Source organism: Myotis davidii, unplaced genomic scaffold (genome assembly GCF_000327345.1).
Source record: "Myotis davidii unplaced genomic scaffold, ASM32734v1 scaffold284, whole genome shotgun sequence".
Classification (NCBI taxonomy): Eukaryota; Metazoa; Chordata; class Mammalia; order Chiroptera; family Vespertilionidae; genus Myotis; species Myotis davidii.
In genome coordinates, this window is record NW_006295261.1 from 1,898,709 (window position 1) to 1,911,282 (window position 12,574).

The 12,574-nt window shown below is 36.6% G+C and overlaps 1 protein-coding gene across 6 annotated transcripts in view; it reads right to left on the reverse strand.

Moving 5' to 3' along the window:
* The window catches only part of ANKRD17 (ankyrin repeat domain 17), a 170,723-nt gene that overhangs the window by 37,816 nt on the left and 120,333 nt on the right, over positions 1–12,574 (reverse strand). For all 6 annotated transcript variants that reach the window (XM_015567935.1, XM_015567934.1, XM_015567936.1 and 3 more), the window contains 2 exons: positions 10,808–10,903; positions 9,212–9,328 (listed from right to left, as the gene is read on the reverse strand). In XM_015567935.1, the coding sequence (XP_015423421.1) occupies positions 9,212–9,328; positions 10,808–10,903 (213 nt within the window). The remainder of the gene's footprint in view (positions 1–9,211; positions 9,329–10,807; positions 10,904–12,574) is intronic.

A 12,574-nucleotide genomic window follows, 5' to 3' on the forward strand; every position in this document is an offset into this window, starting at 1 on the left:
GAGAAACATCCAGATCTAACCTGCAACCCAGGTACCTGCCCTTGACCAATGCTCTAACTACTGAGCCACACCTGTCAGTCTAAATGCCCAGCCTTTAAAACCCCCCAAAACCAAGGTCCAGCACAGAGCATGCTCTCCCTCCGAGGAGCATGCCCGTGCCCCACAGCACCCCGCCCCCCCATTCTTTCCCCATAGGCACACATCTCCTAAACTCTAAAGAACCCCACAAGGCTTGCAACCAGGGCAGCAAGGGGCAGTGGCAGTTCATCCTGGGCAAATCCCCTGCTCTTGTCCCCAAGACCCCCTTTTCTCTGACTTCTTAGTGAACCAAAGCAGATCAGCCTAGGCCAACCATGGGCAAACTATGGCCCGCGGGCCGGATCCGGCCCGTTTGAAATGAATAAAACTATTGAAAAAAAGACCGTACCCTTTTATGTAATGATGTTTACTTTGAATTTATATTAGTTCACACAAACACTCCATCCATGCTTTTGTTCCGGCCCTCCGGTCCAGTTTAAGAACCCATTGTGGCCCTTGAGTCAAAAAGTTTGCCCACCCCTGGCCTAGGCTTATTTCCCCAGCCCTTCCTTGTTTCATTGCCCCCAGCTTTAATACTAGTCCTCTAAAATTCACCTGGATTGTGTTGTGATTTTATTTTTTGTGCGAAGCCAAGAACTCACACTTTACTAGCTGGCCCTAGGCAGATCCACTCAGAGCTAGGTCCCCTTTCTGGTAACAGAGTCAATAAGATTATTCTCTTAAAATATTTGGAGAAGGAAATAAAATACTAAGTTTGAGGTAAAGTTTCATTAGGATAGTTACCTTAAGTTGTAGGCAGAGGGTAGTACTTGATGAAATAGCAGATACTCAAGATAAAGATAAAGGAGTATGGGGGAGGTGGTAAAAACTGATACAAGATCCCAAAGAAAACAAACAGAAAAAAACCATTAAGATTCAAATAAGTCTGGAGGTACAGGAAAACAGTAAGATATTTAGTCTACATTCTAATTTGTTCACAAGAAACCTGCCTGGGCCTCATTTCACTTACAGGGGATTAGGAGTATGTGGGGGAAGGGTAGAGGCTTTGAAGAGTCAAGTTGTAGAATAATCTTACTGTGGAAAAGGAAAAAACACCAGCTGGGTTGGTGCCCTTTAAGTGAGGAATCAGGAACAAAGTACCATTTAAGAGTTAAGATTTTAAAAATGAGAACATAAGGATTTAGGAAGAGGTAATCCAGACTAAAGAAATACCACCTGCACAAAAATGTAGATATATGAAAGTGAATGAGATATGTGAGGAGCAGAAAACCATAGTGAATGATGGATCTGGAAAATTAAGATAGGAGAACCTGAATGTTCGGAATGTCCCACATAGATAATGAAGAGACGGAAGGTTTTCTGAAGAGGGAGTGAGGCAATCCCACCTGAGTATTAGGAAACTAAGGGAACTGTGAAAGAATTACACTAGGATGAAGGATTAGAATGAAGGCAAAAAGTGACAGAGGCAAAGCTAGTTATTTAAAAGGAAGACTGTTAAGAAGCCTATTGCAATAATGAGAAGAGATGACTCAAGAGGATGGAACAGAAGTTAATACAGAAATTGCCAAAGCTCAGTAAAAGTGATGATGATGACATCAGTACAGTTAATGTGTAGGGGGGTTACTGTTTCAGGCACTGGATTAAGTTAATTTACAACACTAAGTCATTAAATGGATGTAGGGAATGGGAAGTAAGATAAGTGAGAAGATGAAAGTGACATCAAGAGTTCATTTCTGAATAATGGGAAGTGATATCAACAGAAAAGAGATAAAAATGTGAGGAACAAAATCAAACAAGAATTTATTGATAACCTATATGTACTCAGCATGGTTCAGGTCTCTTAAAACTCTTCAGTAAACTAAACAAAACTATCCCTGCTCTCATGAAGCTGAAGAAGCTAACATTTAATTGGGGGTTGGGAGATATGCAGACGATAATCATAAAAAACAGTACAGTTGTCCCTCGGTATTCATGGGGGATTGGTTCCATGACACACACACACACACACACACACACACACACACACACCCCACCTCAGGTAACAAAATCTGAGAATGCTTAAGTCCCTTACATAACATGGCTTAGTATTTGCATATAATCTACACACATCTTCCTGTATACTTTAAATCATCCCTAGATGACTTATAATCAATACAATGTAAATGCTATGTAAATAGTTGTTACACTGTAATTTTTAGAAAATAATTACAAGAAAAAAGAGCATGGACATGTTCGGTACAGACGCAACCATGGTAGGCCTAACTACACGGTATATGTCAGCAACAACATAATATTTCCCTCCACAAATATGTTCCATCCACAGTGGCTATATTTACATATGCAAAATCTACCCACTGTACCTAGTTCCTAAAGAGATGTTACGTACAATGTAAAACAGGAATACTAGAACAGGGGAAAAGAAGTGTGTATATAGAAACAGTTAATCCTCACCTGAGGATATTTTTTCCACTGGATTTTTTTTTTTTCTTTAAGAATGAAGACACAGAGATAAAATGTTGATACAAGAGAGACACATCGACTGGTTGCACAGGTGCCCTGACTGGGCCTGGGGAACCTGCAACCAAGGTAAGTACCTACGATTGGAACAGAACCTGTAACCCTTCAGTCCACACACTGACCCTCTAACCACTAAGAAAAACTGGCTATGGCAAGGGGTTTTAATTTTAAACAGGGTGATCAGTGTAAGCCTCATGAAAGTGAAGTTTAAGCAAACATCTAAAAGGTATGCAGCATTTCAGGCAAAGAAAACAGCCAGTGCATAAGTTGTATTTTCAAGTAGGCCAGTGTAGCTCAGAATAGTAAAAAAGGACTGTCAAGAGTATGTGGCAGGTGTTTTAAAGAATTGATCTTTTTTTCTTTTTTTTTTAAATTATATTTTATTGATTTTACAGAGAGGAAGGGACAGGGATAGAGAGTTAGAAACATCGATCAGCTGCCTCCTGCACTCTCCCCACTGGGTATGTGCCTGCAACCAAGGTACATGCCCTTGATAGGAATCGAACCCGGGATCCTTGAGTCCGCAGGCCGACGCTCTATCCACTGAGCAAAACCGGTCAGGGCTTGATCTTCTTATTCTGAGGGTTTTGAGAAGAGTGATGACTTGATTTAAATGATGTAAGAGGATTACTCTAAGCACTGAAGAGAGAATAAAGAGCAATAATGGAATCTGGGAGACCAGTTAACTACTGAGGTAATACATGTAAGAAATGATGTTAATGACTTCAACCAGGGTGAGGAGTGATGAAAAGTGATTAAGATTCTAGATATACGTAGTTCTAAGGCAAAGGTAACAAGATTTTCCAAAACATTAGAGAATAGACAGAAATCAACAATGACTTCAAGGTTTTTAGCCTGAGCAATTACAAGACAGAATTGTGAGTTAAGGATACCCGTATAAAAGGTTTATTTAAGTATCCAAATGGGCATGTTGGGTAGCAAGTTGGATATGCGAAAATAATGTTTAGGGAAGGTGTCTGGGCTAATGATACAAATTAGGGCTCAGCTGGTATGTATTTAAAGCTAAGAAGTAGGATGAAATGACCAGTGGATAAACTAGATCATGTAATGAGCTAAGGGGCTCACCAACTAAGAGGGGAGACAAGGAGGAACAAGCAGAGCAGACAGGTATTATAATGAAAGCGAAATGAAGAAAGTGATAAGGATAGAGTAGTAACCACTGGATTCAGCTACATGAAAGTTACTGAAGATCATAAAAGTAGTTTATTTTGGTGGAATTGTGGGAGTGAGAACATAGCAGGAGTAGATTCAAGAGAAAGAAAGAATTGAAGATTAGACACGAGGAGCAAAGAAAATGGGTTTGTAACTAAAAATTGGGGAGAATGAGGACTGGAAGAAACAGTGTTGTTGTTTTTTTAAATGGGATAAATAAGCTTGTGTGATGATAAGAATAATCCAGGAGTGGGGGATAAATGACATCGGAAAGATAATTGCTACACCAGTGTTTTGCAAGAGAGACCTAATGCAGGGACTGGTTACAAAGTTTATTTAGTAACTGGTAGAAAGTATATGGGTACAGGGATTGGTGGGTAGGTAGATAGAGTGGGATAAGTTTTAGCAGTTTTCTGATACTTCAGTTTTATCACTGATGTAGGATGCTAGGTCATCAAATGAAAATGAAGAAGAGGATGTACTCAAAGCCAGAGGCTAAAGAAGAAATTAATAAATAGTGACTGGGAGAATGAACCAATCTAGGGGAATACAGAATGACTCTTGGTAGGGGAATACAGAATGACTCTTGGGTAGCACTGAAGGGTTCGCTGTCACACATTTAAAGTAAAATTAGTCATCAAGGTTGAATGTTGTTTTTCTACACACATTTAGTTACTAGGATACAGATGAGAATAAGGAGAAAGAAAAGAATAAGGAACTATGAAGGGTGGTAGGATAAATGGATCCTGTATTTTATTGGTAAGCAGAGTATTGCCAGGATTACGGGAGGTAGAATTCTAGAGGGAGTAAAACTGAAAAGATAGGAAGCTCAATCAGGGAATGAAATGTATAAAATTGAGATTGTGGGATGGGCATATTAATAGCTTTAGGTAATGGCAAAAAAAACCCTGAAAATATATATTACAAATATTATAAAAATGTACCCCACATTTCTCCCTAAAAGGCTATGAATGTTTATAAAGAAAAGGTAGGAAGAGCAACAGTAAGTAGTAAAGTGGAAGCGTGAAACAATATCAAAAATGCAAACCAACAATATTGACGAAGGGTTCTAACAGCCAAGAACAAAACCTAGTTGTTAATGTCCTAAGAGAACAAGCAATAAAATGAAAATTCCATAGTTCGACAGGATGAACTGTTCCAAAGTGGAGACTCTGCCACATAGTAAATGCTCAGTAAATAAATGTTTGCTGAATAATGATGAGGAAATGAATCTGGTAAATATAATGGGGACCATCCTCAGCAGCAGTTCTTACGAACCTATTAACCAAAAGTTTCAAATTAGGCGGGTCAAAAAAACATGTTTATATAAGCAACAAGTTACCCATGTAGAAATCCACCTTAGACCAAATAAGACCAACTCCAGTGATGTTTCTAAATCAGAAATGGTGGAGCCAAAATGTACTGTCTTTCAAATGGCAAGTATTATTTTCCTAGAAGTAAATCATAACTAAAAACTAATGAACCAAACCCTATCAAATCCCAATCTGGTCATTATTCAAATAGAAATACTGAAATTATAGAAACTTCTCCACAATTTAGAATTTTATGTACCACCCCCATTCAAAATTGTTTATAAACTATCAGTGCATATGAATCAACTTAATGTTTAATTAATTTATAGTTAAAAATTATTTATCACCTTTGAGGTTTAACGTGAACAAAACATGTGTAATTTGAAAATTCCTTTTGACTTGCTTTAAATCTGAAGTTCTTGCAAGCACGAACATCAAGGTAAATGTTGGCAAGAATTCAAGCCCCAGCCGATTTGGTGCAGTGGATAAAGCATCAGCCTGGGAACCGAAAGGTCCTGGGTTTAGGCCAAGGGCACATACCTGGTTGCAGGCTCCTCCCCGGCCCATACCCTGGTCAGAGCTTATGCAGGAGGCAACCAATTGATGTGTTTCTCTCACACAGATATTTCTCTCTGTCTTTCCCTCTCTTCCATTCTCTCTTAAAAAAAAAAAAATCAATGGAAAAATATCCTCAGGTGAGGTTTAAAAAAAAGAATTCAAGACATTGACACTGATGTATTGTTGATGGTAGAGTAAGAAAATATTCTGAAGTATAAAATTTAAAACATATTGGCCCAAGCAAAGAAACTTACTCTATAAAAATAAAAGCACCAAAATATAAGAAAGTATGTATAAGGATGTTTATTGAAACATTTTTTGTAGTGATAAAAAGCTGGAAACAAGCTTACTATGGGATATATTCTGCAGTTATTTAAGTCACTATCATTTGACAATATCCATCAGTTACTGAGGGGAAAAAGCAAGTATTACAATAATATGCTTGCACAATTCCTTTTTAGGATTTTTTTTATTGAGTGTTAGAGAGAGAAAGTGTTTCGATGTGAAAGTAAAACAATTATCGGCTGCCTCCTGCACACCCTCGCTAAGGATCAGATGCAACCTGGGCATGTGCCCTGACTGGGAAGTGATCTGGCAACAGTTGGATGCATGGGACAATGCCCAACCAACTGTGCCACACTGGCCAGGGCTTGCATGAATTATTTTTTTGATTGATTTCAGAGAGGAAGGGAGAGGGGAGAGCTAGAAACATCAATGATGAGAGATAATCATTGATTGGCTGCCTCCTTCACGCCCCCTACTGGGGATGGGGCCCGAAAACCCAGCATGTGCCCTTGACCTGAATCAAACCCAGAACCCTTTAGTCCAAAGGCCAATGCTCTATCCATAGAGCCAAACCAGCTAGGGCTTGCATGATTTTCTTAAAAAGTATTTATTGAGAACCTACAAAATGCAGGGCATCCTTTTGTGGTGCATATATTCTAGTGGGAGAGATAAACAAAATAACTACATAAAATATTTAGAATGTTTGAAAGCAAAAATAAGTTACAAGAGTAAGAAGAGTATTTGTGGAAGGGAGAATAAAATATGAGGCATCTGCATGAGACATTCAAGGCAGAAGGCACAGCAAGGGCAAAAAGAAGATGGACAATGGATGGAGCAAAGTGACCAAAAGGAAGGGATAAAAAAAGACCAGAGAGGTGTAAGGAGTAGTGTGGGTGGATACATCATGTAGGCTCTTAAAAGACTTTATAGGTAATTATAGAGTTGAGAACTTTAGTTACCATATAAGGTTTATGATGTGGACGAAAGGGGCCACAAGCTGACCTGACAAGCTCAGGGGAGGCCTGCATGGCAGCCTAGCAGACTCAGAGACCTAAAATAACCACAAAGGATGGTCTGAAATTAAACTGAAACTGAAAGCAGTATGGTGGGCAGTTACGCCCTAGGCCTGTATCTTCACTGACAGGGTCCACTTTACCGTAACTGAGCCTATCTGTCTTTTTCCATCTAAGATAACATATCCTTGGGATATCTGGGTAACTTGTGACTTCTCTCTTTATGGAACCCCTGGGGCAGATGACTTTAGTTATTAATTATGATGACTATGCCTTTCTTTAGTCATCTTTGCATATTTCACAGTTTAAACTGAACACAATATTGTAATAAAGAAAAAACAATGAAGTTGATTGAGAATAGACAATAAAGCTGCTTCCTACTTTGTAATCCATATGTATGCAATAAATTCTAAATGTATTTAATGTAATGTATGATCAAAGGTATGAGAAAAATAAAGATTTTATTTAAAAATAGATGTCTATGTTCAGCTATAGAAAAATGTTTAGATTCACAAAAATGAAAGAAACGGCTGTCAAATCTCAGAGGAAAGGTGGGGGTGGAGGGGTGAGGGGGGATGGGAAGAGATCTACCAAAGAACTTTTATGCATATATGCATAACCCAGACAATAGGGTGGTGGAGGCCTGGGGTGGGGGCCAGGTGGGGGGCCAATGGGAGAAAAAGGGGACATAATGTAACACTTTCAACATAAAGATTTTTAATAAATAAATGTGAAAATAGGTCAAGTAATAGTTATAGTATTTTTCATAATTACTCTCAATGGGTTTTTTAAAAAAACTTCAAATTAGCCCAAAAGCTAACTTTTGTTTGATCAGAATCTAAATCAGAAAGTTTTAAAATGAAGAATACCCAATATTAAATACATTTTTCCAGAAAATAACTGGATATTTTCACACTTAAATTAGAATAAAGTGTTTAGAACACTTCATATTTACTTTATTTTTATTAATTTCCGAGAGAAAGGGAGAGAGAGAGAGAGAGAGAGAGAGAGAGAGATACAAACCTCAATGATAGCCCTAGCCGACTTGGCTCAGTGGATAGAACGTGGGCCGGTGGACCAAAAGGTCTCAGGTTCAGTTCGGGTCAAGGGCACATACCTTGGTTGCAGGCTCCTCTCCTGCCTGGGCCCTGGTCAGAGAGCATGCAGGAGACAACCAATAGATATGTTTCTCTCATATGGTGTGAGGATTGAAAAAAATATTTAATTTACATTTAATATGTAAAGATTTAATTGTTCACCAAATACTTATTGAGTACCTACAACATGCCAGGCATCCTTTTGTGATTAAAAAGTCTGTTTTTCCCTCTCTATTATACTCTCCCTAAAAATCAATGGAAAAATATCCCCGGGTGAGGTTTAACAAAACAAAACAAAACAAAACAAAAAGAAAAGAAAGAAAGAAAAGAAACCAATTATGAGAGAAACACATTGATTCCTTGCCTCCTGCATGCTCCCCAACTAGGACCAGGGATCAAGCCTGCAACCAAGGTACATGCCCTTGATCAGAATCAAACTTAGGACCTTTCACTCTGCGGGCCAATGCTCTGCCCACTGAGCCAAACCAGCCAGGGCCATATTTTCTTTATGCAAAATGAAATAGTGAAATAGTGTAACAAAGTCTGCAAATGTAATAGCAAAAATGGGCCTGACTCAAATCCAAAAGGTTGTGATTATCACTATCCTTTATAAATTTCCTGCATGATTACTATTTCTATTACATTCTTGAGGACAGTGTTATTAATAGGAAGGGGAAGTAAAAAAGGAGCTATGGAACTGCCCAAACTATATGTTGTTTGGAGTATTATATTCCCCCTGGGAAGACAGAAATGATGTAGTCTGCCTGAAAGAGAAAAGTACATGAGAATTCACCCATTTAAAAGATATACTCATTAAACATTCCACCAAGATGTCTTTCACTAGTTGGTTATGCCTCAGTACTGCATTTGGTACTTCTAGTAAATATATGGTCAACAAATTGTCTAAGATCTTTGAAGTATAGGTTTGGATGGGGATTAAGAGCTCATTAGTTAAGCTAAGACAAAAGCTGCATTAGCAGCTAGGTTTTCTGACTTCCAGGTCAATGCAATTCCTATAATTTGATTACAAAGAAAATTCTTTTAATGACATTTAAAATACTCTTAATTCTCTCTGAGTCAAACTTGGAGGGAAAACCATGTACATAATTTAAAGCAAAAGCAACAAAATGAAACATTTAAAAAGGATTACAAACTAAAGGGAATATAGCAGAAAGGGAAAAAAGTAGGTATTTTCACATGTAAAGGTTATCATTACCTTTTCCAAGTCTAACTCTTCTAATAAAATACTGGCATTTTTGTTTGCTTCAGCAGCCTGTCTATCTTTGGCTTGTACTATTGATTCCATACAAAGATGACACTTCTTCAGCATCTCCTAAAATAAAAAATCAAGATGTTTTCAGCCTCAAAAAATAATTAATGTTTAATGAAAATATTAAAATATTAATTAAGGCACTTCATTGAATGAACATAAGCTATTAAGATCAGTGGTAAGGCAAAAAATAATGCAAATAAAAGTACACAAGAAAGAACCTCTACTGTTTTTCAAAATATAAATTTGGTGCTTTGGAAAGTAAAATTATTTACTCCTATAAATCGAATATAAATCATACAGCAAATGGAAGTGTAATAATTTATATCAGCTGGTTAATAGGCTTAAGGAAAAGGTTAATGTTAATCAAGAAAACAGATTTAAAATTCTGTGAAGTGTTTAACTGATAACAACTGTCACATATTTAAGCTTTGTTGCCAAAACCTCATGTTCAGGAATCACTGATGAAATGTCAAAGGCATATGTATTACAAATTTTTCTCAGTGGTTTCATTCTCAGCACACTTTTTATCAGGAAAGGACTATTTCCCTATAAAAACAAAAAGCCTTAATTTTAATCTTCCCCTCTCCTCCAAAAAACCTAGTGGTACCCAGGAGTGTTAATTATCAGAGAAATCTAGAGGCAGGCAAGACAGTGAAAGTTAAATAAAACCTATGACGAAAATCTGCTCACTCTTAGGTAAAAACTGCTGAGAAAATATAATAGACATTTTTATATATATTGACCACTTTGGATTTCCAGAGTACGTCTTATAAACTAAAAATAAAAATGGCACCAGGGGAAGACCTCAATTAAATCTCTAATAATCCTAACCAGTTCATTCTTTTTTTTTTTAAATATATTTTATTGATTTTTTACAGAGAGGAAGGGAGAGAGATAGAGAGTCAGAAACATCGATGAGAGAGAAACATCAATCAGCTGCCTCCTGCACATCTCCTATTGGGGATGTGCCCGCAACCCAGGTGCATGCCCTTGACCAGAATCGAACCTGGGACCCTTCAGTCCACAGGCCGACGCTCTATCCACTAAGCCAAACCGGTCTCAGCCAGTTCATTCTTAAGATGACAGTTACTCCCACTTTTATATCATGTTGAAGACATTAAAATTTTCTTCACACAATTAAAGGTACTATGTTTATCTGTGTTTAGGTATTAAAAAAATCCACTGGGCTTGTTAATTTCTGAATATATTATCAGTCTGGATACACATATATAGATTATAATACTAATGAATAACATTTGCTTTAATTGTTTAGTGTTCACATAAAATTAGTTTAGTATTTTTTTTTAAAAAATCAAGTAAATCAATCACAAAGAATATTTTACTACTTCATTAGATTAAATAATCCTAAGAGTCTCTTAAACAGCATACTTCATTCCCAAATAATAGATAAATGAAAATTGCTATACAGCACACATTACTGCTCAAACTAAGACTTTTTTCTTAGTGTGGGATATATGTACATAAAACTAAATAAAATCCCTAGTTCATATAGTGGGATGAATTTGATCAACACATTACCTTATCAGTGATGGTTGCTATGTATCTCATGCATTCAGAATCTGATGGAAACTGATTGACTTCTTTGACTAAGTAGCGCACCACCTTCACATGACCCTAGAGAATAGATATTAATGTCAGATTTAAAACACACACTAAAAGAATTCAGTAAATCTAGTCTGTCTTTTTTGTTGTTACTGTTAATCCTCACCTGAGGATATTTTTTCCATTGAGTTTTTAGAGAGAGTGGGAGGGAGGGAGACAACAACAATGTGAGAGACACATTGATTTGGTTGCCTCCTACATGTGCCCCAGGTACATGCCGTTGATGGGAATCAAACCTGAGACCTTTCAAATCCTAGGGCTGACACTCTAACCACTGAGACAAACTGAGTAGGGCTGCAGTTTGTCTTTGTAAGATTTCTTTGGCATTCAAGCTACAAAATGAAGACTTAATTGGGTATTTTTTTCACTGTAAATGAAAAACAGGCTTTGGTTCTAATAAATTAAATTTACACTGTTCATTCTCATCTTACTCTCCAAAAAAAACAAAAACAAAAAAAACAGAGAATAACCTAACTTAAGATCTAAATTACTCTAAATAATTTAAATAAAAAACCAAACCCAAAAATCAATATGAAGAAATGAGAATATGCCTGAAAGAAAAAAATTTTTTCTAGCTAATGAAATAAAAATGAACATTCTGTTCAATTCTAAGTGTTAAAAGAGTAGAAATATAAATTTTGTTCTTTCAGATAAAAACTGAAAACATAGCTCTGTATTAGGTAGTATTAGGTAGTGTGAAAGAAATAAAACACTTTCCTAAAACATGAGCTATGATTATATTATTCACTATAACCCTGTCCACTAAGTTCAAAATGTTCAGACCACATTCAAAAAGGCTTTTCCACTTTCTTCAATTACACTACTGCTTTCTGAGACAGCACCTGTAAGTTAGCCAGTCTGGATAAACAGCTGTTTATATTTCATATACTTCCTAATTGCATTTATTTCTTTTCATCTGAAAGAAAAAGCTATCCTTATCTATCCTTATCTTTTAGTGCATAGCTCAAATGCCATTTGCATCATTGTTTGATATTCTTCCAAGACTTCTACAGTATTTAAATTATTTATACGGGGCAACTCATAGTTACCTGACTTAATGTGTGAATTATACTTCCCTGATTAAATCACTCCTTTAAAAAGTAGCTGCTGCACTCTATATAACAGTGATGGCGAACCTATGACATGCGTGTCAGAGGTGGCACGCGAACTCATTTTTTTGGTTGATTTTTCTTTGTTAAATGGCATTTAAATATATAAAATAAACATCAAAAATATATGTCTTTGTTTTACTATGGTTGCAAATATCAAAAAATTTCTATATGTGACACGGCACCAGAGTTAAGTTAGGGTTTTTCAAAATGCTGACACGCCGAGCTCAAAAGGTTCGCCATCACTGCTATATAAGGTAATATCCCAATCATTACAGTTGCACATGGTAGGTACTACAAAAATAATGGAGTTAATAAAAGATAAGCACTGTTCTTAAGTATTTAAGTCTAATTTAGAAAGATAAATTATATTCATTTTAGACAGTAGAGTAGTAAAAAGATATATATTTGTCAAAGTGAATGATGATAATAATTGATTGCAGAACTTCTACAACTTTTAGGGGATTACATCTCAATGTGAGCTAAAATAGTATAGGAAGAGGTTTTGTAGAAGAGTTTAAACTATATCCAAAGAATGAGTATATTTAGAAAAATTAGGAGGGGCATGGGCATT